The sequence below is a fragment of the Macrosteles quadrilineatus genome, unplaced genomic scaffold, assembly GCF_028750875.1.
Source record: "Macrosteles quadrilineatus isolate MER2022 unplaced genomic scaffold, UCM_ALF_1.0 Scaffold_5__1_contigs__length_97177068, whole genome shotgun sequence".
NCBI classification, from domain to species: Eukaryota; Metazoa; Arthropoda; class Insecta; order Hemiptera; family Cicadellidae; genus Macrosteles; species Macrosteles quadrilineatus.
Window position 1 is genome coordinate 33,499,580 of NW_026542598.1, and position 27,132 is coordinate 33,526,711.

At 35.3% G+C, this 27,132-nt stretch overlaps 1 protein-coding gene across 1 annotated transcript in view; it reads right to left on the reverse strand.

The window, feature by feature from the left end:
* Nucleotides 1-6,341: 6,341 nt before the first annotated feature.
* Nucleotides 6,342-27,132, reverse strand: part of LOC128994072 (AFG3-like protein 2) — a 37,161-nt gene continuing 16,370 nt past the window's right edge. The window contains exons 3-14 of the mRNA XM_054418303.1: nt 22,725-22,877; nt 21,984-22,077; nt 21,082-21,247; nt 18,762-18,897; nt 13,175-13,293; nt 12,785-12,906; nt 11,719-11,872; nt 10,968-11,195; nt 9,402-9,628; nt 8,388-8,588; nt 7,308-7,502; nt 6,342-6,676 (exon numbers count right to left, since the gene is read on the reverse strand). Of these exons, the coding sequence (XP_054274278.1) occupies nt 6,467-6,676; nt 7,308-7,502; nt 8,388-8,588; nt 9,402-9,628; nt 10,968-11,195; nt 11,719-11,872; nt 12,785-12,906; nt 13,175-13,293; nt 18,762-18,897; nt 21,082-21,247; nt 21,984-22,077; nt 22,725-22,877 (2,005 nt within the window). The 3' untranslated portion in view covers nt 6,342-6,466. The remainder of the gene's footprint in view (nt 6,677-7,307; nt 7,503-8,387; nt 8,589-9,401; nt 9,629-10,967; nt 11,196-11,718; nt 11,873-12,784; nt 12,907-13,174; nt 13,294-18,761; nt 18,898-21,081; nt 21,248-21,983; nt 22,078-22,724; nt 22,878-27,132) is intronic.

A 27,132-nucleotide genomic window follows, 5' to 3' on the forward strand; every position in this document is an offset into this window, starting at 1 on the left:
CTCTAACTTAACAGGGAAAGGAAAATAGAAATCTTCAGACCGTGAGTGCTCATGCTTCAAACCACAATAATGCCTCATGTAGTTGTGTTGTGAGAAAATTTGGTTGAAAATATATGTAGAAATTAGAAATAAAAATATATGTCTGCTTTAGCTGAAAGAACAATAGGTTTCAAAGGGGACCGCAAAAAAATGTACAAAAGAACTTTTGTATTTAAGTGAATTTTAACATTGTACAATAATGTATTACAGTGATTGTGCCTTATAAAGTGTTTGCTCAACCTACATCTCCTTACCACATCACCATACATCATCATACCTTAAATTTGTGGTGGTATAAATGATTCAGTAATGATAGGTTTTAATTGTTTTGTATCAATACAATATTGAACTATGGTAATGCTAGTCTTGTAATAACTAACAAATCAAGGGATTGTCCAGAGTTAGCTTAATGAGAATAAATGTTTAATGCTATGACGATTTTGGAGCACATTACATTGCTTAAGCAATTGAGGCAATAGGAAGAACTAAAATTTTATATTTTAGGCGTATTAGGACTGAGTAGTAATAAATGTTTACTCAGTCAGATACCGTATTAATATTAATAGTTCTCTTGTGTCCAATAACACTCAAGTTATTTTACTCATGTATTATTTTTATTATTTAGAAATTTGCTCATTTTCCTATTCCGTATTTTGTAGAAAGCAAAAAGCATAACATCTATAAAGTATTGAGTAGAGTTCACGGACTGTAATTGAGTTATGTGATAATCTAGAGGTTAAATACCTTATTGCCAACGTAATCCTTGGTAGACTTAATGGCTACCGGTTTCGACACACTTATGGTGTCAATGTCAAGCCTAGACGTGGTTTTTCGTTCCTAGGAGGTCGTCATAAAGTCTTCAAAAACACATAACGAGACGAACAAATAACAAAAACGAACACGTACAAACATTTTAATGAATAAGGTATGGCCATACAACTCACGGCGCAGCTGTGGGTTCAGGGTGTGAGTCTAGACCTACACCCTGAACCCGCAGCCGCGCCGTGAGTTGTATGGCCATACCTTATTCGTTAAAATGTGTGTACATGTTCGTTTTTGTTATTTGTTCGCCTCGTTATGTGTTTTTGAAGACTCTATGACGACCTCCTAGGAGCGAAAAACTACGTATAGGCTTGACAATGACACTATAAGTGTGTCAAAACCGGTAGCCATTAAGTCTACCAAGGATTACGTTGGCAATAAGGTATTTAACCTCTAGATTATTATTTGTTAAGTAATCCGGAAGGCAACACCTCAGAAATGAGTTATGTGTACATAATATAAAATGTTGTACATCAGTGTTATTATTCTTTATCTTAGGTACTCCGTACATTATTTGATTTGATGTGTTGGTAACGCTCTTTTAAAACATTTTACATCAGTGACTTCCGTTATGCTAGACATGCTACTATTATTATATTCCACAACTTTGTTCTGTGCCGTAATTTCACCCTAATAAATCCAGTTAATGAACGAAACTGTGAGTTCTTTTAATAATACCCAAAGTCAAAATACAACTCTGTCTACCATGGAAATTGTCTTCTACTTTATGAAGAAAGAGCCTTCGACATGCAGCTTAAATTTCCCTTAACATTCGTAGGTGTAAATGTAGATCATGACAACAATTGATTAGAGATTAGAAACTACTGTAATAAAAATATAGATTTTCAATTCTTCGACATCAAATCTTAAGTACGAGAAGCTAATTGTTGACAATGTCTCAAATATTTTGACTGTTATTTAAATTTTTGTATGCTTCATGCCATCTTAAAAATGTATGTGGTCTATGTAAGTTAATGATTAAAAAATCTTTCTGTAGCCTTATATTATTAACCTTTTTCCAATTGAGTGGTCAGTGGTCCCATTTAAATGTATTTCAATCAACATTTCTAGCCTGAGCATCCCGAGGCATGCAAAATTATATGAAAGGGGGTTGTCTCTTTTTTGTTAAAGTTTAGTTTAACATTCCCCAAAAATCTGATTCTAACACAACAAATCATTCTTTAATTATCTTTTCAATATTTATGTCACTCTTTGAACCAACACAGTTTACTATAGTAAGCAAAGCGACTCATTCATAATTTCAAGTCCAACTTCTGGAAGAATTCATGAGTCTGTAAACACAAAGGATACCTACTGAAAGTAAGTAGTTATTAATCTCCAGCAATTTACAGTATTATGAATTATATTAACTACCGTAGTATATTTTAGTGATGTAAGCATCATAAAAATTACAATTCTCATAAGTGTTTCACAAATTAAACTGCTTCTTGAGAGAATATCCAAACTTTTACAATTCATAAAATTGCCAAGAAAATACAATGTTTACTCAAAACATAAAGGCAATAGAATAAATGGAGATTGCAAAGAAAATGTTAAGACAAGGTCAAAGTAATGACAACTATTGATAAACAACCTTTCACATCTAAAAAGGACAATTTCATAAACATCTTAGATTCCTTTTTTATTCAACTAAAAACCGCATCATTCTAACAAAGAACTATTTAAATGTTTATATTAATTAATTAAAAATAATATCTAAGCTTTATTCTAACCATATGTTGATGTTCAGATGTCCCAATTGTACTGGGATGAAGATGTCATTGGTTGCATCAAGAAGAGTTGAGATTCTGTTTTTTTTTTCATCTTAAGATTTTCTGTTGCGTTTTATCCTTTCTATAATTTTGTTCATGACATTATTTTAGGAAGTGTATAAGTTATTGGGAGTTTCTAATTTTAGTGGATAGTTTTGTGTCAAAGATCTTTTAGAATTGAGTTTTTAACCTAGGGATTTTTTGTTAAATAATTAATTGCTCACAAAGAAAATTAAATTTTAAAAACATATCAAACAAGTCCTTAGTACTTCCGCCTTTGATAGGCATGGGAAAACTTGTTAGGATAGCCAGGAAAGCGGGCATTAAAAAATGAGTAGGCTAGAGGGGGGTTTTAAGGGGGGAGGGATTTGATTTGACTCAGGGACGTGGGCTAAATCATGATAGGCTAGTCCAGGGCCCGGGATTATGGGGGAAATAGGTTAGAGGGGGGCAACGAAAGTCGGAAGTTCTAATGACTTGATTTTTTATTACATAAGTCAGCTAAAAGTTGAGTTAAACTGTTACTGATCCTAATTCTATTTGTTGTTTTTTCCATCTCTTTAATTTATCTTTGAGTATGAATGTCACTTCTCCTTTTGGTGGATAGTTGTTTGTCGAAGATTTTTTAGAATTGAGTTTTTGGTTTGTTTCATCCATGGGGATTTTTTTGTAAAATAAATTATAGTTCACACAGGAATGTTTAAAAACATATCAAACAAGTCCTTAGAACTTCCGCCTTTGATAGGGATGGAAAAAACTTGATAGGATAGCCAGGAAGTGGGCATTAAAAAAAGGGTAGGTTAGAGGGGGGTTTTAAGGGGGGAGGGATTTTATTTGACTCAGGGACGTGGGCTGAAATAAAGGTAGGCTAGTCAGGGCCGGGGTGTTATGGGGTGATATAGGTAAAAGGGAGGCAACGAAAGTCGGAAGTTCTTATGACTTGATTTTTCATTGCACGAGTAAGATAATGATTGAGCCAACAAAATTACTCATCCCAATTCTATTTGTTGATTTTTCAATTTAATTCATTTTTGTTTTGTTGTGAAACTTAATGTACGTTTCTCCTTTTGATTGATAGTTTTTTTGTATCCACATTATTTCTTGCTTGTCATCATTGGGGAAGGTTATCAGTTTTTCTTAGAAAAATGAATCTACTGCATCTAACATAAATGGGTTTTTTTTACTTTTTAGTTTGTTCAATATTTAGGGATTTTTTGGAAAAGAAATAATAATAGCTCATAAAAGAAATTTTACATAAAAAAAATCAAACAAGTCCTTAGTACTTCCGTCTATGATAGGGATGGAAAAAACTTAATAGGATAGCCAGGAAGCGGGCATTAAAAAAGAGTAGGTTAGAGGGGGGTTTTAAGGGGGGAGGGATTTTGATTTGACTCAGGGACGTGGGCTCGATAATAATAGGCTAGTCAGGGCCGGGGTTATGGGGTGAGATAGGTTAGAGGGGGGCAGCGAGAGACAGAAGTTCTAATGACTTGATTTTTCATTGCACTGTAAGATAATGATTGAGCCAACAAAATTAATTATCCATCCTAATTTTATTTGTTGACTCTTTCCATTTTATTTCTTTTTGTTCAAGTGTCAGAGTTAATGTGTATTTCTCATTTTGATTGATGGTGTTTTTTTTAATGATTTCTTGCTTGTCATCATCCTTAGGTAAGATAACAAGTTGGAAAATGAATATACATCTGATTGAGTGTGAGCGTTTAGTTGTTTTTTATCCATGCGGCTATTTTTGTAGAAGAAATAATACCTCATTGCTTGATTTAATAGCTCTTTGGTTAGGCTATGGGTTAGTTTTTTTGCATTAAAATTTCATTTGATTAGAGTTGTGTTTTGGTTTGTTTCTTCCATAGGGATTTTTAGCAAAGAAATAATAATTGCTCACAAAAGCATTTAACGTTAAAAAAAAAAAAAAAAACATATCAAACAAGTCCTTAGTACTTCAATCTTTGATAGGGATGGGAAAAGCTTGATAGGATAGCCAGGAAGCGGGCATAAAAAATGAGTAGGTTAGAGGGGGGCTTTAAGGGGGAGGGATTTTGATTTGACTCAGGGACGTGGGCTCGATAATAATAGGCTAGTCAGGGCCGGGGTTATGGGGTGAGGTAGGTTAGAGGGGGGCAGCGAGAGACGGAAGTTCTAATGACCCGTGTCCATAAAAGAGGGGGAAGATTCGAACATACAAGGCTTGTGTTTTTTTTAATGTAGCAAAAGGGCCGTGCAGGATTTTATCAGTTAAATTTTCATCCTAGGGTTGTCTAAGGAGTTGTAGGATAGGGTTAGTGTATTGGTATAGGTCAACTGAAGATCTGGGAAGATCATCATGCCTGCTGTGAGAGGAGTGCCAAATCAATGACAAGAGTGCTTCTCATCTTTGTGAAGCCCACGACAAGAGTGCTTCTCATCTTTGTGAAGTCCACGACAAGAGTGCCTCTCATCTTTGTGAAGTCCACGACAAGAGTGCCTCTCATCTTTGTGAAGCCCACGACAAGAGTGCTTCTCATCTTTGTGAAGTCCATGACAAGAGTGCTTCTCATCTTTGTGAAGCCATGACAAGAGTGCTTCTCATCTTTGTGAAGCCCACGTCAAGAGTGTTTCTCATCTTTGTGAAGTCCATGACAAGAGTGCCTCTCATCTTTGTGAAGCCCACGACAAGAGTGCTTCTCATCTTTGTGAAGTCCATGACAAGAGTGCTTCTCATCTTTGTGAAGTCCATGACAAGAGTGCTTCTCATCTTTGTGAAGCCCACGTCAAGAGTGTTTCTCATCTTTGTGAAGTCAACGACAAGAGTGCTTCTCATCTTTGTGAAGCCCACGACAAGAGTGTTTCTCATCTTTGTGAAGACCATGACAAGAGTGCTTCTCATCTTTGTGAAGTCCACGACAAGAGTGTTTCTCATCTTTGTGAAGTCCATGACAAGAGTGCTTCTCATCTTTGTGAAGTCCACGACAAGAGTGTTTCTCATCTTTGTGAAGACCATGACAAGAGTGCTTCTCATCTTTGTGAAGTCCACGACAAGAGTGTTTCTCATCTTTGTGAAGACCATGACAAGAGTGCTTCTCATCTTTGTGAAGCCCACGACAAGAGTGTTTCTCATCTTTGTGAAGTCAACGACAAGAGTGCTTCTCATCTTTGTGAAGCCCACGTCAAGAGTGCTTCTCTGCTTTATGAAGTTTGCTTACCAGTCACAGAGGCTACACTGGTCACCCCAAGAGGTTGGTATCTTTAGCAAGAACTACTTTTAACTATTTTTATATTAAGTATCAAGTACTACATATGTTGGTCAGTGTTCAGGTAAGTAGAAGTATATCTCAAGAACTTGGCTGGATCTTGTTACGTAAACTGTGTTGGTTCAATGGAGTTGGTAGTAGCAATAGTTTTTATGATTACCATTAGGGCTAGCACGACATTTCATTACTAATAATATGGATAAAGTAAAAATAATTTGACAACAAATTTTCGTTTTATCGTTTTATTGAAACAATGAACTATCTCATACTAACAAGACAACTTTTTACAAAAAATAAGACGTGATAAAACACAAACTAATACTGGAAGTAAAAAATGTTTGTATGTCCTTAATCAAATTCTATGTACAAATAAATTTAAAACTCCAAATAATAACGAATGCAAATTTGATTCTACACAACTTTTGACGATGTTAGAGACGAAGTGAAATAAATAATACAATTGTAGAGCGATTTCATTTACTGTTGATAAATAAATACAAAATCTTTGCTTTTATGTACAAAATAAGATACACTAGACATAGGCGTGTAGGCACATATAGAAACTGACTTTACAATGCGCTACGTTCAACTTTCGGCCACCGGAGGTTTGTCTTTAGTCTCCTTTTCTTTATTCCAATCCTTCAGTCCTTCGGGTAATGTGGTGTCTTCTTCGAAGGAGCCAGTGCCTTCGACAAACTCTTCGTATGTTGACTTTTCAGGGAAAGGTCGCTTACCTAACAGTTCGATCATGTCGTCTCGACTCAATATCTCCTGCTTTAACAACCTCTCTGCAACCTATAAAAAACCAAGTTTGTTTCGTTCTGTTTTTGTAATCACAAAAATAAATTAAGACAATATAATATGTATTGAAAAAGTTCTTATTTTTATTTCTTCCCTATGCATAGTATTATGGAGAAAATATTTCTTTTATTAATGAGTTTTGGATGAAAATTTCTGTTTTAGGCCCCTGAACCCAAAAATGTGATTTTCGAATTAAAGTTTGTTAGTGTGTGGTGTTTGTGTTGGGTGTGTGTGTGGATGTGTTATGGGTAATCCATGGTATATCCAGGCGTTTTTTCAATTTTTTTTACCTCGATTTTTAATGGTGATTTCTGATTTTCCCATAAAATAAAATAATGGAAAATTTTGATTTTCACAAAAAGGCTCGAACGATTTTGATTTCAATTTAGTATGTTGTGATTCTTTAAACTCTAAACAAACTGGTATAACCCCCTAACTTTATAAAAATTATGGTTAAAAAGTTATTGCAATTTTTGTGATTTAACCTTTAAAATATCATAGTTTCTCCTACTGCTTACCAATTATAAGGGTTTTTGACAAGCAAACGGGAGAAGTCAGTTTGCTGATACTGTTTATTTATAATACGGTGACTTTTAAGCCCTCCCTTCTTTGTGCGTCAACATACCTTAGCGACGTTTTCCTTGTGCTTTGTCAACAGCTGGGTCGTGTGTTTGTGAGCCGTGTCAATGAGCAGGCGCACCTCGGAGTCAATCAGCTGAGCCGTACTCTCTGAGTAAGGTTTCTCCAGGACCATCTCTCCGGGCTGAGGCATGTCAAAACTGACGTTTCCTACCTTCTCATTCATGCCAAAGTGAACCACCTGTAAACAAGAATTTTCTTTAAATGTCTAGGAATGTATTTACTAAAACATGGGAGGGAAAAAATATAAATCTTTAAACAGTATCGAGACATAAAAGAATACTTTTATCATAGTTTCAAATGTGTTGTGTAATTCAGGGTGTCCATCAATGGGGACGGTGACAGGATTGCCTGGTTTAAAATTTAAGGTTTGCAAACTAAAACATCAACTGAAAAAAATAAAACTAACTTATTGGTACAAAGAACATTAAAAGTGCTCAGAGAACCTAAACTAACTTCAAAGTACAAACAAAAATAATTATTTCCAAGAAATTGATACATTGGCAAAACTAAAAACTGTTAACAAACCTTTAAAAATTCGATTTTTTCAGACAATAAAAATGTTCTGCTTCAAAGTAGTTATTGTTTAGGAAGATACAGCTGATTCTATATTAGTTGTGCTCAATAGTGGGACATATTAAATCTGGATTAACACTCAATGCAATGCAAGAAAAAGAAATGCTCTTGTTAAAAATTTGGTGATGGTTAAATCCTTAATCCATACACCAAGTGTCCCACGTAGGCACAAGATCTTTATAGACCAGTTTGGCCAGTATTAAACCAGTGGCTGTATAACAGACCGTTAAGATTTGATTCGCATTTAACCTAACCTAAAACACTAGCACATATTATGTGGTACATCTATCTGAAGCAAAATTCTGATGGGTGATCCGGCCGGGTTATATTTACAATTTTTTAAGAATTGTGTGAGTGAACGTGTTATGCTGAATTTGATCTTAAAAGACCCTAGATATTTACAGAAAACATTTTCTCAATTTCATGGAAGACTCGTTGCCCTAAAAAAATAAGCTTATTGATTCTCAAGTGAAGCAACATCTTTATATACCTGGGCATAAGCACTCTGCGTGACTTTCTTCAGATCATCTTGAGCTCCAGTTGTGATCCGGTTGAAGAAAAGTTCCTCCGAGACACGTCCACCGAGCGTCATGCACATACGGTCAAACAGCTGTTCTTTGGTATATAGGTATTGCTCCTTGGGCAAATATTGGGCGTATCCCAGACCTTTGCCTCTGGGGATGATAGAAACCTGAACAAAAAGAGCTAGAATCATACAGAGCTAGAATTGAGTGTTTATACACAAATTTTATAATAGTATTATGTTACTTCACAAATTATTGCGCACATTCAATAAACAAAATGTCATGATGTTTAACGGGTCTGAAATCTAATCCCGTAAAAGGAAAAAAAATAAATTAAATTAAATAAAAAAAGTAACAAAAATAAGGAGATTGGTACGCAAGGTCAAATTAAGTTAAAACACCAATGCGGCTTGGTTTGAGTACTCGCGCCTTGTTATAATATTTCAGTTAATTATGCACCTAAAAACGAGATCGAATTTCAGATCATGAAACTACTTTAAAACTTGTTTTGTACTAATTGTGATGGAAAGTGTCTCCAATAATCCCTATAAATAACATAAATCACAAAAAATTAACATTGAATAGATACATTTTTTTAAGAGGTTGGCGGCCACTTTTGACCTTGCATTTGCCTGTCCACATAGACTACATATCTATGCGTGGAACGTGATCCAGGAAAACAAGGGGTGAGCCGGTACAGTACGAAGGTTAGCTGTACTGAAAAAAGGTTTGCGGCAGTGACCAGGATCCGATCCCATGACATCGCTGCCTTGGGCCCAAAGTCTGTGACGTTACCGACTGAGCCACCGACACATACGAAAGTATGCAGAACCAACTAGCAATCAAATGCTCCCAAGATTCCTAACTCACCATCTTTGAATACTCACCATCTGCTACCAACATTGAAACTAAAGGTCCAACCTTAACAACTTTTCTAGAGGGATAAATGGTCAATGTAACTTCCACTATTTAAACATTACCTTAAGGAGAGGATCAGCGTACTGCAGGAACCAGCCTGCCACAGCATGACCTGCCTCGTGATACGCAACTGTCTTCTTCTCCTCGGGCTGAAGTACATTTGTCTTCTTCTCCATGCCGGCAACAACTCGTTCAATCGCTTGTTCAAAATGCTTCAAATAGATGGTCGATTGCAGATCCCGGGCTGCTATCAATGCTGCCTCGTTGCACACGTTCGCAATGTCCGCACCTGGAGGAGGAATAATTTGATTTTAACTGCTGTAGCGTTAGTGATGGGCGATACGGGTCAATGTATCGATACTGCGATACCTCAAAACTAGGGCCACCATTAATGGAAGTGAAGACCTTCATTGTCCATATTATACTATTTAATGTGTAGGTGGCATACCCACCATCATTATTAGTACTTTTTGTATCGATACGCACATCACTATGTAGCGTATGCAGTAATCATAATAATTGTTTATACCGTACACCGGAATATATATATAATTGGATATTTAAAAAATACCCCCGCCGCAGCATCCCTGCTGTCTAAGCGAATTTAAATTTGATTGAATTTTTACTGAAATATTTCAATAAACAAGACATTATTTTATTCCTTATTTAAATAATATTTGATTGAACGAGTACTTAGGTTTGCTGCTATAGGGAATGTAAGAAGTGTACAAAATTATTTGTTTTTTAAAGCTCTACATGGTGGTTGTACTAAAAATCTGACATTTCCATACATAGATGGGATAAATTTGGAAAAAAAACAATTTTTGAACATAATAAAGCCCACAATATCTCGTTCCCATGACCCGAGCTCCCTGGTTCGTGGCCTCATTTAAGTTAATCCTGCCCTAAACCTTGAAGCCAAATTTCATCAAAATCGGAATCGGACCAAAATTACTTGAGTTATAGTTTTCACAAACACATATATGTACATAAATAAAAATTTGAACAATTAGTGTTTTTTAGTATCAAGATGAAAAAAAAGAAATCGGCATCAGGCTCAGGTTTTACCGTGCCACCTACGGTAAATTGGTTCCGTTCTTTCCTATTCGCTAAAAACATAGCATAGCCTATTGTATTGTTTATATTTTTTCTGACTTTTAATTTATTAAGATTTACTACATACACTGATTGTGTCCACAGAAATTTCTAATAGTTAGTAACATCATAACTAAATAATACATTTCTATAAATTAAATGACTTTATTCCAAGTGTTTTATGTAAAAAAAGATTATGATTTTTGTATTTCTAATGTGGTCCTGAGTAGTGATGAAGTTGTTTAGAAAGGTGTCAAGTAGTGGTTTTAGTGCTAAATAAAAACTATATTAAAAATCAAACAATTCCCATCTTCAATCTGAATTAAGGGTATTTAGCTAGGTTGAGTAAGTACAGTACCGGAGTAAATCTTAACATCAAGAAACATACAGAAAGCGTCATAGAAAGTGAATAATAACTAAATAATTCTCAACTGTAAAACATTTAATGTAAGTTTTAAATTTTTAGGGTCAATCTTTACAAACACAAACAGATAGTTTTAAGGATGGTTTCAAGCAACTTATGTACACTATACCTGTAAAACCAGGTGTTAGGGCAGCCATTTTCCTGGACAGATCGTTTCTATCCAAGTCCGTCTTCAACGGGGCCAGATGCACCTTGAAGATTGAGGCTCTACCCTTGATGTCTGGGGCTGGTACAAAGATCTGTCGGTCGAAGCGGCCGGGCCGCAACAACGCCTTGTCCAATATGTCTACTCTGTTGGTGGCAGCTAACACGACAACATTGGTGGTTGTGTTGAACCCTGGAACACAAATGAAAGTTATTTTACAATACTTGCTGCAAGATTGAACATCATAGTCAAGTTGAAAATTAGGGTGGTAAGAATTCTTAAACAGTAATAGTTGTGATCCATGGAGAACAAAGGTACAATACAAAGGTTGCCTCTGACCTCTTGAGACTAGACAGACGAAGAATCAAAGTAACTATAGAACTGGTCTTGGGCGATTCAGGAAACATTTACAACGGATGGGCTAATTTGATGGTGAACCGATCTGTAGGCACTGTGATGGGTCAGAAGAGACAGCTGATCACCTGCTCTTTGATTGTGACGAGCTCTCTGATGCTAGAATGATTACTCTTGGTAATTTGGCTAGAGGAAGATACCTTCCCGAGGATGAACTTATTGGGAAGCTACAGGCATTCATTGGACGCCTTAACTTGTAAGGTCAACAAGGAAACAATTGTCTTGGGTGCGCAATAATTTGATTTTCGGAGTGCTTTAAGGTCTCGACCTGCTCCTGTTAGATAAGATAAGGTACACTTACCATCCATCTCTACCAATAGTTGATTGAGTGTATTTTCTTGTTCTGAATGTCCTCCGAAGCTTCGGCCACCTCGCTTTCTACCGACAGCATCAATCTCATCGATAAACAAGATACAAGGAGCGTGTTTGCGTGCCATTGCGAACATGTCCCTCACCTTAAAACATCATACTTTAAATTAGCTGAAGGGATTTACAAAATTATATACAGTAGAACAGTTACACGTCACCCTTATAATAAGAATAATTTTCGAAAACCCTTGATTTTGTATCACCCCAAATTACAAACCTCGATAGGAAGATTCCGAAGTGCTTAAGATCTTTGTGAAGTTCACAACAAGAGTGCTTATCTTATAAGCTTTGTCTTTGTGAAGTTCACAACAATAGTGCTTATCTTATAAGCTTTGTCAAGTTGGGGCTTATCAGTCACAGAGGTCATTCTGGAGATTCCAAGAGGTTTGTATTATAGGCTACAAGAACTGTTTTAACTATTTTTGTATCAAGAATCCTCTCAACATGTTGGACAGTGTTCAGATATGAACAAATATATTTCAAGAACCTTATTGGATATTCCAATATCCAATATCTTGGAATATCCTTATTTGGATATTCCAAGATGGGTAAACTGTGTTGATGGTTAAATAGGCATTAGTTATACAAGATTCTATTTGGAAATACTAATTGAATAACTATATAGAATAAGAAAACACAACAATTTTAAGACCAAATCAGGTACTTTTCAACACGTAAAGAAATCACTAGTTCAATGGCTGTTGATGGAATTCTCATTCAATCTTGTAAAACACTAATCAATATCCAGGTGCCTGAAACCGTTCTACACATTTCTCAAGCTAAACCTGAAAGGTCCCATCATCACATAGCTGAAGGCATTGATGATTGGCAGGATTTGAACCCGGGAGTTCAGCGATCAAAGCCTAGTTCTCTACCACCAGACCAACCCACAAGTACAGTAAGCGCAGTATCATAAGATAAATATAAATTTGAAAACTTATAAAAATATAAATTAAAGGACATATTAGAGGGATTTACATAAAAACACACTGACTCACCCTTGAAGGACCAACACCGACGAACATCTCAAGAAACTCAGATCCAGAGACTGTGATGAACGGAACGTTGGCTTCACCAGCTGTTGCTTTGGCGAGGAGGGTCTTACCAGTTCCGGGGGGTCCTATGGATCATTCACATATCAAAGTTCATAACAACTTAGTTTTTCACTTAAAGTTTTTTAGTTGCTTATATTTTAACAACCTTTTTCAAACATTTATGACAGGGTCTTGACTACTTTTGTGAAGTACCTATTGATTGTTTTTAAAACTATTTATCAACACAATTTTCACGGATCTGTAAACTTAAACATTTTTTTCATTAATAGGTAGAATAGTCATTATTAATAACAATTTATTTACAAAGCATCATTAATAAGTTGTCATATTTACCTGTTAACATTGCCCCCTTTGGAATCTTGGCTCCTAGGTCAATATATTGTTGAGGATTTTTTAAGAAATTTACAAACTCCATGATTTCTACCTTTGCCTCCTCGCAACCAGCGACATCCCTGTAATTAAAATAAAACATTAAAAAAAGAAAAACTAAATTTAAAAATTAGCAAATTTGTTACGATGTTTTTTTAAAGTGGCAAAAACACTTTAAGTTAGGTAGTAAAAAATAGTCAAAATTAAAATAGCCCATTGGCTTTTTCCACAAAAAAATGTATACATGTAAATGCCCAAATAACAAAACATTTGTATTGTTTGGTAATTGGTCAAAAAGAGCAGATTTTTTAAAAATTTGTATTAATTTACTCCATCTATTCATTAACCCTTCCCGGACGGGTGACGGATATATCCGCATAAGTCATTAGCGATTAAGGACGGGTGACGGATATATCAGCCTATGGTTTTTTATGTTCCGGACGGGAAACGGTTATATCCGCCTTCTTTTCAGACAGACTGGCAGGTACTTAAACAGTAACCAGATGTTTCGCGGTACCAAGGCGCCACTTTATGCTCTCTCTCGCACACCCCCTCTCTCAGGCGCTGCCCCTCTCTCCCGCACTGCCCCTCTCTCCCGCGCCGCCCCTTTCTCCCTCACACCAACCACCTCTCCTACACCCCCCACGACGTTTCGCGCTCAAAACCACGTTGTCTGTGTGTTGGCGCCAAACGTTACAGTTGTCTGTCTAGCAGAATGAGATAGTGATGCACGATGGCTTATAACGTAAATAGAACTAGTTTTTCTGGTGATATTATTGAGTTATTGAACAAGAGTTTTTCGGAGGGTGATCAGGGTGTCTACTACATTCTGGATAAAAAATTCATGGACAATTCCCGTACATTTAAGGACACTTTGCCGTAACCTTTGTCGGTGTCATTAGGCCTACCGAATAATTTTCCTGATTTGTCAAACTGTATTAATCTTGTTATTCACTGTAGTTGTACCAGAGAGAAAAGTAAATAATAATAGATAAGAGTTAAAAATAACAAAATAGAAATTTATTGAAAGTAAACAAACATAGGCCTACCTATACTTTAGGTAAAGCTTTTATAGTGTAACAGAGAAACGCAATCATTGTCTCCTGCGATAGCGACAAATATCTCCATCAGTCACGCAAACTTCATAACATAGCTTATCCGATCCAGGCCGATTAATTTGGCATGATTCGCCCTGGCACAACGTTAGGTTCTCGACTACTTTTGAAAAAAAATCTTTAATGCATATTGTTAAACTCAATTCTTCAAGGTTTGGTAAGCGGCTATTAATAAGCGATAAGCACAGAGTAAGATTATTGTATTTTCATTTGCAAAGTTAATATCGACACATAGCAATCATTAGTTGTTTATCTTAGGCTCAATTACATTTTCTTAATATATTTTACAGTTCTTTCAAGAATCAAAATACCCAGGCCTAGACCTAATTATTTAGGAGGGCCTATATAAACTGAGTAACAATGAGGTTATAATAGCAGCAAAGTCACTATCATCATTCTAGTTCATAAGATTTTGATTGCTTAAAGCATACAACTCAATAAATAAATATATGGGAAACAAAAAACATTGAAACCTGAATAGCCAACAATATAAGACAAAGATACAGAAAATGCAATGACATAATTTGAAACCAAGCAGGCCTACATAGTGATAAAACATTAATGCAAACAACAATGCTTGTGGTTTTGTCAATTGAAAGATAAAATGTCCATAAAAAAGGGGTTAACTTACAAAATAAGACTGTAGATTATTTACATGTATGAAACCACAAACAGTTTTATGGCCGCGGCTTTCCGAAAGTACAAGTAAGAAGTGAAATTTAACAGCCATTATAAAGCTATTATTTTCACGATAAAATATGTTTGGGATCTAATAATAATTACCCTAGTAATAAAAAAAGAAGTTGTAAATGAATAAAAGTGATACAACTTTTATGAGCTAGCTGCTGAGTCAACAGTTCTTGGAAGTACTTGACTTGACACTTTATTGTCGTGATAAAATATTAATGGGTTTGAGATTGTTAATGGGATTTTTATTGCATAATTACTCTAGTAATAAATTATGAAAATGTAAACAAACATCTGATAAACCTTTTATGTGCTCCTAACCAACTAGCGATCAATAAAATTATGGCCCATTAAAAATTTAAGGACATAGTCTAGCATTTAAGGACAATTCCCGTACATTTCATGGCCAGTAAAAATTTAAGTACAATTCCCGGTTTTCCCGGATTTCCCGGTTGGTAGACACCCTGGTGATGTTGCTGTTGATGGAATGGAATTGGACGAAGATGACAACATATCTGTGCGTAGTTGTGATGTAAATAATGCAAATATCGATGGAAATGATATTGATATAGTAAATGGTTTTGTATCCGAAAATGACAAAGACGCTGATGTTCCTCAAGATGAATGTAATGTGGTTCAAGTGGAAAGTATTAGTGATGAACAAGTTAGTGAGGACGATATTGGGAATGCCTCAAGTTTTATTGACTCGGAAAAAGAAAGCCTTCATAGTTCAACCAATGAATCTACAATGGCGTCCAAAAAGTCATTTGCAAAGAACTCTAAAAAGCCATCTAAAAAGAGGTCTACAGAGGCACAACAACCAAATCTAACTAAAGCTAAACTCCTTCGTATGAAGTGGGATAAGGAGTATGCTTTTGTGACCGACAGTGACAGTGGACCTGTAAGTACTATTCCTATTTATAACTGCAATTACGGTCGTAATCTGCCTACAGAATTTGATCTCACTTCAAAACCAATTGATTTCTTTTCACTTTACTTTCATAGTAATCTAATACAATTGATTTGTGATGAAACCAATCTATATGCTCAAAGTTTGCCTATTCAAAACCAAAGGAAACAAAAGGTTTGGGCTGATACAACAACCACAGAGATCCGAGCTCTTCTCGGGGTTGTACTGAATATGGGACTTCACCCGTTGCCTGATATAAAGGACTACTTTTCATTGTCCTGGGTAAACAAGATGCCCTTTTTTTCCGATGTTTTTACTCGAGATAGGTTTTTGATGCTGTTTTGGAGATTACACTTTAGTCATGAACAGGGAAGCGCACGTGACCTCAAAATAAGAAATATTGTGAACACAATTCAAGAGCAATGTAAACTATTCTATACGCCAAGCTCGTATGTGTCAGTGGATGAGAGCACTATTTCATTCAAGGGCAAGATTTCATTCAGAGTTTACAACCCCGACAAGCCTGTAAAATTTGGGCTAAAAGTGTTTGTTCTTTCTGATGCTCTGAATGGGTATATTTACAGTTTTAGCCCATATTACGGTAAAAGTGATGGTAACGAGGATGAGCTTTTGAAAACAACAAATACTGTTCTACAACTCTGCGATTCTTTAGTAAAAGATCCCCTAGACCCACCATCTGGTCACCATGTATACGTCGACCGTTACTACAATAGCCCTGAACTGGCTAAAGAGTTGCTGAAGAAAAATATGTTTGTTACGGGAACGGTTATGAATAATAGAAAGGAAATGCCAACACTAAGCAAACCGCTCAATTGTGGTGATGTAGAAGCACGAAGAAACAAAGACTTGGGTGTTATTTATTGGAAGGACAAAAGAGTGGTAACTATGCTTACAACCAAACACAAAATAAGCCGGAATGAGATGACAGAGAAGCCCAGCAAGTGGCCAAATAAACCTCCTGTTCTAAAGCCTGATGTTGTCTTAGATTACACTAAACACATGGGTGGAGTTGATCGTGCTGACCACGTGATATCTAGTTATCAGTTTATGAGGCGTACTAAAAAATGGTATCGCAAACTTTTCTTTTGGCTCCTTGAAGTGTCTACTATAAACTCTTATATTCTATATAAATCCTTGCAAGAAGACAACAACAGAGTAGCAATGTCTCACAAACAGTTTAGACTTAGCCTTGTGAGATTTAGTAAGAGACTACGTTCAGGAGACCTGCAATTTTACAAGAAGACGACCAGGACGACCGAAAAATGATATTCAACGGCTGAACGGAAAACTCCATGTTATGGGCAAATCACCGAAGGGGTCCTTCAGATGTCATGTTTGTGCAAAGAACAAAGTTCGTAAGGAAACTGTGTACTTTTGTAAAACATGTGACGAAAAACCGTACTTACATCCAGACACATGTTTTGAGGTGTACCACACCCAAAAAGACTATTTTTAGAAGAATGGACTATTTACAGGCACCTTGTAAACTCCGTAAAATGATTTTGTAACCTTTTGAAAACTGAAATTATTGTTATTTTTTCTTGTTTTATAAGAATGGACTATTTACAGGCACCTTGTAAACCCCGTAAAATGATTTTGTAACTTTTTGAAAACTGAAATTGTAGTTCAACTTTTTCTTGAAGTGTTATTTTCTTGAAACAGTTTTATATAATAAACAACGCAACAACATATTGTTCTTTATTTATTACCTAACGTTGTCATAGTCATATCTTCAAAGACGGGTGGCGGATATATCCGCAGCTTTTCTGCTCATCTGCGGACGGGGAGCGGATATATCCGCATAATTTTTTTTCAAATAAAAACGAGTAAAAAATTATTTGGACAGTATGAAGTGTTCCATTGTGTTTATTTTATGTATATTCGTATAATAAAACACAAAAAAGGAAAATTAATTTTTATTTTTTCCTATGATTTTTGACCGTCCTATGTCACGATTTCGCCCGTCCGGGAAGGGTTAATAAAACTAATATAACAACCTGAGATTAAAATATATTTTGTTTAAGGCCATTGTAAGGTAACCACATTAACAAAGAAAACCTCTACTCTGTGGATTTCTTTGATTTCTTCTACCTCCTTCTGAAGAAACCCAGTAGGGGCAAAATATAAAATTACAGTGGAACCTCAATAAGAAGACCCTCGGTAACAAGTGTATGTTCACTGTTCAGCCCCCTCATCCCCTCCATCTTGTAAGCCATAAAACATTAGTTAGGACTTAAGAATTCAGCTAGCTTAGATGAGAAAATTATAGTCCAGGGGCTAATAGATGCACAATAAAAGAACACAAAAAAAAAACTGATATTTCATCTTGACATATCATTTTCAAATAATAATAGGGGACATTAAGACTTTTCCAGATTAGTTCGTAGAATTCTTCTATTGTGTTTTGTCTCTTTCTATACGCATGCAGTAAATATATATTTACTATACAAATCAACTACATTGGTTATGATAATTCCGCATAAAAATATAGAAACTTATATTTTAAAGGAAAGCCAATGGCTACTAAGGAATTTTTTGAAAAGAAATAAGAGTTCGGCTAGCTTATCTGGGAAAATTAGAGTCTACAGGCTTTATACAATAAAATAACACCAAACATAACACTGATATTTCATCCTGCTGTAGGGGCTTCTTCAGGTTAAAGAGAAATGCCAGATAATGTTCTAAACTTTCAGAGGTTGACAGCTGTGGCCAAAATGTTGATAAGATTTCCAAGGTGAGGTGGTGTTTTCATAGCCTTACTACCCTTGGTTTATGCAGTATATTAAATTAGATAACAAAGTTCATGACTCTCACTTACTTAAACCTGACGCCTATATCGTTTGAGTTGATGAGTTTTGCCGTAGATTCCATAACACCCCCAAACAGTCCGCCTCCCTTGCGACCTCGACCTCCCATCATCTCAGCCGACCTCCTCATCATGTACAGCACAAAACCTGGACAGTTGTGAGACGATTAATGAAAAGTGCAGAAACATCGCTTCTGTCCCAAACTAATCAACTCTCAACTTTAACACATTCACTGCTAATGATATGTAATACTTTTATAAATGGCTAAAAAACATAAACATTAACATGATCATGTTAATTGAGTGACAATATATCTTTAATTAAATAAATTTTATACTATAAACTGTGGATTAAAATATATTATGTAATTATATACATCATGTATTATATATCTGCTTATATACTTATGACGCACAAGTGCGTCATTAGCAGTGAACGTGTTAAAAGTACATACAGGGTGTTTTTTTTAAAAACTTGCATCTTTATTTATGTAATAACCGCAATAGATAGAAATATGCAGTTTGCGGGAATCATCTATTGACGTAGAGGGCCCAATTGTTTTGAATTCAACGTTACATTCACATTCCCCCCCTTTCCCCCCAACTTATTTTTTTTTAATAGCAAGGTACCCCTTGTGACATATCAAATAAAAGAGGATGAAAAAAGAAAATGTTTGATGAAAAAAGAAAATGTTTGATGAAAAAAAATTGAAAATCGGTTCATAAATTTGTGAGATATACCCCCCCCCCTCCCCCGGAACTTAATTTTTTTTTAATAGCCAGGTACCCCTTGTGACATATCAAATGAAAGAGCATGAAAAAAGAAAATTTTTGGTGAAAAAAAATCGGCTCATGAATTTGTGAGATAAACACCCCCTTTTCCCCTACCCATAACTTGTTTTTTAATAGCAAGGCCCTTGTGACATAGCTATCAAATGAAAAATAAATTCCACCAAACATTTTCTTTTTTCATGCTCTTTCATTTGATATGTCACAAGGGGTACCTTGCTATTAAAAATAAAATTAAGTTCCGGGGAGGGGGGGGGGGAAATATCTTGCAAATTTATGAACCGATTTTCAATTTTTTTTCATCAAACATTTTCTTTTTTCATACTCTTTCATTTGATATGTCACAAGGGGTACCTTGGTATTTAAAAAAATTAAGTAAAGGGCAGGGGGAAAGGGGGGGGGGAATGTGAATGTAACGTTGAATTCAAAACAATTGGGCCCCCTACGTCAATAGATGATTACCGCAAACTGCATATTTCTATCTATTGCGGTTTTTACATAAATAAAGATGCAAGTTTAAAAAAAAAACACCCTGTATATAGATTAGGATCAAATTGTTGTGGGTTTAATTGTTTAACTAGGGATGGGTCGGTTGTTAAAGCCAGTTGGCGGTTTAACCGATTTTAGCAAAAATAACCAAAATCAAGAACTTTGATGGATAATGTTGGTTTAGGTTTAATGATTATTGCGCAATGCAATAAGTTGCATGACACCATTGCGATCACACAATTCTCCGCGCAAAGAAGCTAGAGCTTGACCGGGATGCAGTCTAGGTCATAAAGAAATTGAATGCCAGAAACTGCACGAGCCCTGAGGGCTTAGGTCACACGTTGGCCTGACTTGAAGTAATGTGACAATCAATCCCAGGTCTGTGTCCAACAGAGTAGAGGGGGTTTTTTAGTGAGTATTCTGACAAGCTCAGGAGTCTCACACTACAGGCTGGCTACCTGTGTGCGTAAAAAATCATTTTTACCTCCTCTCCCTTAAATAATAAAAAAAAACATTGCGATAGAATATGATGATGTCTTTAAGGGGTCAATGATAATGTTTCTGGGATTGCAGAGGACAACGTTTCATGTATAGACTGAACATTTTATTTATTGTTAAAAACATTGCATTTGCATCATACATGCAAATAAACCAAGTTCAAAATTAAGTAATTAGGGTAATTAGTTAAATTACAAATTAAGTTTGTAAATTTCATAAACCTGTGTTGAGTTATTTACCTTGTACATCACGTTCACAATATTTTAACTCTGAACTTCCAGCAACATTAAAAGACAATACAAATTCTATTTGAATAATTAAATACTCTATATAAATAATAGCTGTCAGTAACCTTTCAATTCTGAGAAGGCGAGTGGTTATATTTCGTACTCGCTTTCAAATCTGAAGTCTGCTGGTTCAATTCCAAGCGAGCTCATTTCCAGATCCAGAGGCCATTTCATATCATAGGTCGATGTTAGATAGGAACAAGACTTGGTTCAGGCCGTTCCCTAACAAAAAACATTAAAACCGCCAAAGGAGTACAAAAGTTCATTACCTATGATTATGATGGTTGGTAACATTCCTGACAAACTAGATGCTTCAATCTCACTCTTGTAGATGACAGGGACGTAATTGGCTGGTTCGATGTTCATTTCCATTTGTGCGTTTTCTAAATTTCTCTCAAATGAATCCACGCTGCCAATATTGAACCACAATATGCTCTGAAAGTTACAAAATCACATACAATTTATGTTTGCTTCATTGGAAATATTTTAAGTTAAAAAAGTAGAAAATTGAAGCTCTGAGAAAAGTTCTAACGGGTTAGTTTGTGTCAATCCAAAATAATATAAAACTCACATTCCTCAGGGGTTGTCTATTTGTCTAAAACTTCAGATAAAAAAAATAAAAATTAACCTGAAGGCTAAGACAAGTAAACTTATATGTTGGGTACACTCTTGCCCTACTAGAGATTCATATGATTAGGTTTATGAAATAGGCCTATCCTATTTTACGTAAAAGTACGGTTATGCTAGATAAACTCAATTAATTAATTTTGTTAACTCTCAATCACAGCTGCACAATTTAGGCCTATAACTTGTTAGGTACCCCATAACCTAATGTTGGGCCTACAGAGTTAAAAATATGTGGGTTTCTTCCTAAAACTGCCTGTCACAAACGTTTTTTTAATAGCTTTTTATACAAAAATACTACTGCAGTACACCTTTCTTTGAACCAGCAAAGCTGAGAAGGCTATTTGCAGCCGAAGTTGTTTAGTCAAAGGTGACAGTCTACTGTTCTGCAGTCTTCTCCATTATGACGACTTTAAAATTAGAAGCAGTGCTCGATTTGCGGGGGGGAAGTGCTTGCAGCGTTGGATTTCTGAATGTGAATAATCCTGAACCTTTGAAACTGTCACCTTATTCTACAGCTGATATTTTAGACATAATCAGTACTCACACTGCCATTGACGTTATTCCCAGCAAGCAGTTTAACTCGGACCCACTTCTTATTGACAACCTCCAGCTTTTCCACAATCCCCCGAGAAAGATAACTAAAACAATCCAAATGGACAAATGTATTTTTTTAAATTTTAAAGGTAGACACTTGGCTATATTTTTTTAATATATTGTACATACAAAACGCAGCCGCTTATTATCATGATCTGATTACTGTTTTTTTGTAGAAGATTTTATCTAAAAGAGAAACAATTCACGTTCTAATTTATGGTGGTGAAATCTATTCTAGCCCACACTAGAACAACAATTAGATGTTTTTATAAAAAAATAAGAATTGTTTTTGTGGACCTAGTTTCAAGAATAATAGGTAATCAATATGTTACCTAAATGGTTACAAACAAGAAAACAGGCAAACAAAGATATTGTTTATTCTACCAAAAATTGTGTATGAGTTTTGAGTGTAGATAATCTGTTCTGGAATAAAACATCTAAAAACTTGTTACATTAAATGTAAAATATTCCAAATGTTTATAAGCATTTGGAATGTCCATAAGAATAGCCTTGTTGATGATCTATGGGAATTTCATAAATACCTACCTATCTCGTTCCTAATAAAAATGGAAGCTACAATTTGTAAAGTATAAATTTTGTATTTGTAGGTGATAGGCTATAGGCTTACACCTGTGTTACTGTGCATCCACTTTCACATTATAGGCTATGGTAAAAACATATAGGTACTCACTTGTTTACAAATTCCTTCCATGCTATCTCCGTGTATCCCATTTCGTAATAGGCCAAAATTCCGACCACTCCAAGAACGCCCAAGGTTCCAAACAGTATCCATTTTTCCTTCTCGCCTCCCTCTCCAAAAGGTTTGCCTCCCCCCGTGCCGCCCCTGCAAGAATTTTAGAATTACAGTATTACTTAAACAAAAAATATGAACAAAGGTGGTAAAATGTAAAAACAGTTTGAACAAGTAATTTAATAAATATGCCGACCAACGGTTTTTAGTTGGCCTACTAAAAATTTACCCATCATTAAGATAAATTAATGTATTAGCCACACTACAGAGGACAGTTTATACAAGCAATTAACACGTTCACTGCGGATGACGAGTAATCTCGTCACCGCTAGCCTTTTCCAGTAGCGACGAGTATAAGCACTGTTTACAAACTATCGTTCCAGTGTGGAGTTAGCCACGGCCATGAGACGTTGTTTTGCTCGCCGCTTATTCTGCCAGTTTTATACTTTAATCTTGTATAGTTCATTTTCAAATCCGACTATTTGATCTGTGATAGGGATTGTTTAAAAAATATTGCAGTCTGGGGTTAAGGCTTCGATCAAATGACTTGTAATAGAATAATGATAATGAATGTACTGTAGCATTGTGGAAGGATCCTAACCTCAAAATTGAGCTTGACCGCTTTTTGGCGGTATTTTTTTATGGTGTATACGAGTACTTCACCCCTGCTTTTTCCTTCCATTTGGCAATACTGAGAGCTAGAAGTATTGTTTAATGCTGCTATCTGATGGGTTCTTATAAAACTACTTCCACAACAACTTGGACGCAGTATGTGCCTCTCATTTGGATAAAACTAAATTTAAACGTTTTTACCCACTCATCCACGCAACACATTAGCTGTTTGCGTTACCAACAGTGGCCGGCCTTCGCGCAGCCCCATTGAAGAAGAGTTTCATAGCAGATTATTATATGTCATTGAAAGAGTTACGCCTACATGTAACTGTCAAAATGTAGTCATGTCCATAGTGCAAGAAAAATAACAATTACTCTGTCTTTATACAAATCTGTAAATTTTATAGTCAAATACCTTTTGTATGTTGAATAATATGCCTGGATATTTATGGTTAATAATCTAAACAATCGACTTATATCTTCAACAAAAAGTTTTTTGACTGTCTAAAGTGAGGTCCAAAAATGTTTACTAAAATACCACTCTACAAATAACAATATTTATAACAATCCAATACTACCAAAACACAACGAATGTTATCCTACAAAATATTTGTGCAGGAAATGAAAAACTTTAACTCTAAAGCTAACTTAAAACAAGAAATGTTTATTTGATCATAGATACTTTATATAGCCTATCAACAGATAAACCATCTTGCAGGATTAGTTAACTGGAAGTGTAAACAATTTCGTAAATACTTACTTTTTCTTTCTATGTTTCATACGAACAGACATTTATCAAACTGATGTAATAGCCAATTAATAAATAAACAGGTAATATAACACTAGGCCTAAAATTAATTATAGGTTAAAGTAAACAAACATTTTATGTAAATAACAGCTAATTGCAATTGATTCACCTAAACTGTGTGAATAAATCACCTGGTAAAATTTAATGTAGAGAATCTAATTAATAATAATTGTATGCCATTGGTTAAGTTATTGGTAGAAATTTCAAAACATGTAATTTGAAAATACCCCCGCCGCAGCAAACCTGCCGACTAAGCGAATTTCCATTTGTCTGAATTGATTTTCAGTTAAATATATTTTAATAAATAACATTAGGTTTAACGAGTACCTAGGTTTGCTGCTACAAGGAAACTAGTAAAGTGTGTTTTTGAGTAAAATATTGATAGCTTAGTACAAAATAAATAAATTTGCCAAGTTTGATCAAAATATATCCATAAACAAGCAAACTACAACATTTGACAATATTCTCCATAAGAATAACATGGGAATTTTAAATTTACAATTTTTTTAATTTTCTCCGTTACTTATAATTGAATAAAAATACTTTTATTTGTTTTTTTAAGCTCTTTAAAAAGGTCTAAAGAGAAATCGGGAAATTTTGTGTTTTGAGGGTCAAAAGTGAGAAAAACCAATTTTTACCCCATAAAACCCCCCGTAAAGCCCCGTTCCCTTGGTCCGATCGTGCTGGTTTGCAAACTCATTCAAGTTTATCCCGCTTTACACCTTTAAACCAAATTTCATCAAAATCTGACAAAAATTACTCAAGTTATCGCGTTCACGGACGTATATATATATATACATATATAAAAATTTGAACGAATGGTGTTTTTGGCCTCTGGGGACATCAAAATGAAAAAGTAAATCGGTCCCGGGTCTAGGTCTTACCGTGCCACCTACGGTAATAGCTACTTCCCTATAGGGAAATTCGCTAAAAAGGAATTTTGGTGAAAACAATTTTGAGTTTATTTTTAATCTGACCATCTGCATGTAATCAATTAATATTAGGTTGATATGAAAACCAAGATAACATTTTGAAGTATGTGTTGGTTGAATTTAAATTTGTACTAAGCCTAGGCGGTTCTGCAGCAATGATTTAACAGTAGCTGGAATAGCTGCATGGCTTTGATCAAGACCCCACTACGCTATGTAGTGTAGTGGGGTCTTGCTTTGATAGGCTGTGTTATCAGAGCAAGTGGAATGCAATGTTTTGATTGCCTATTGGATACAACAGTAAAAACAACAAAGGAAACATTCTGCTTATCAGCACTGGTCTGCTGTGGTTTATGTATAGCTCTGTTCTAGGTATCATGACAAGTTCCTAACATCTGACATCTGAAATCTGATTGAGACTTGGGCATTCATCAAGAGTTCAGCCCAAATATGAATGAAAGGATGGATGTGACACCTTAATATAGTTTTAATACAGAAATAATCAGCTGTTTCTTAGGGCCGTTTATTAAAAACTCAATTATAAAAGACAGCTGGGTAGAGTTTTAAATCATCAAAATCAATTACTATACAGTATAAGCTAAGTTATCACTGAATTTGCTCATGCATGTTGTATACATCCATTCGAGTGTTCTTATTGTTTCTTGTAAATGTTTAAAATTCAATTAGCTTGTACTTTGTTAGATGTAAAAATTGAGAAATAAATAAAAAATCTTTGGCCTCAGGCTACTTATCAATTGGCTTTACTATTTATTCAGTAGACAAATTTACAAAATCTACTGAAGTCAGCAATTTATCTAAAGAGTAGGTCCCTCCACGCCAACTTTTTTAAAGATTAAAATTTATTTGATGTTTTGTTTTTCTGCATAATAATTAATAAGTATCTGCATAATATATATGAATCTTGAATTTGATTTTTAGAGTGTGTCTATGAATGTTTTTGTTTATATTCACTACTATTTACGGTGCTATATTCTACAGTTAACCCTTTCAGTGCTATGAAACGATATATCGTTGTTTTAAAAAAATCCTAAGGGATATAGAGAGGAAGGTTATTTTTAAAAAAATAGCAAAACGGCCATTGGTGACCTGCATGTTCATAGGATACACTACCAACCACATAGCTAAAAGATTCGCCCAATCCGATGATTTCGAGGTGTATGTCTAAACCAAGGATTATGAACACCTCACTATGCCCCAGTGGTTGTAGTATATCGCTACAAACACACAGGTCACCAATTATTTGCCACACAGGACGGGATTCGAACCCGAGCAGACGAATGCCACTGGCCAAGTGACACACGCCCTAGCCTTCTCGGCTATCTGTGCTTGAAGATTGGGGAGTCAAAACCCGGTATTTAAGCTGTCGCCACCGATTGCGAACAGATGGCGCTGCAGATGGTTGTTCAATGCGTTACTAGGTAGCAGCACCAGCTAGTCACGGACTATTTAGATGCAATCTTTTAGTTTTAGTAGTAGTAAATGTGTTCCTGAGACTTTGCTGCAAAACATTAGTTTCCCTAAAATTGCTATATTACAATAACCTCGTCCAACTAAATCAGGGTTAAATTCAATATTACATTGTAAACTATATGTCTTTTGATTTTGTGAGATGTCGGTTTCAAATAATGCTATCAGAACATAAAAATTGATTGGAAAACCAGGAAAATTACAACAAAAACTAAGTTTTATTTGATGTTTACTACAAATACCGGGATTTATCTTTCTTATATATTTTCTTATTGTGTTATTATTCAAAATTAGCCTAATTAATAAAATAGTGACAACATGACAGTTAAAATTCAACAACGTGTAATGGAATTAAAAGGCAAACAAAAAAGTCTTACAAAATATGAATTATTGGCCTAGCACTGAAAGGGTTAAAAGAAGGTTAATTAAAAAAAAAAAACAATGAGGGTAATTGAGATTTTCAAAATCATATATTAGGTAGTACTTGAGCCAGGTTTACCAAACCATAAGT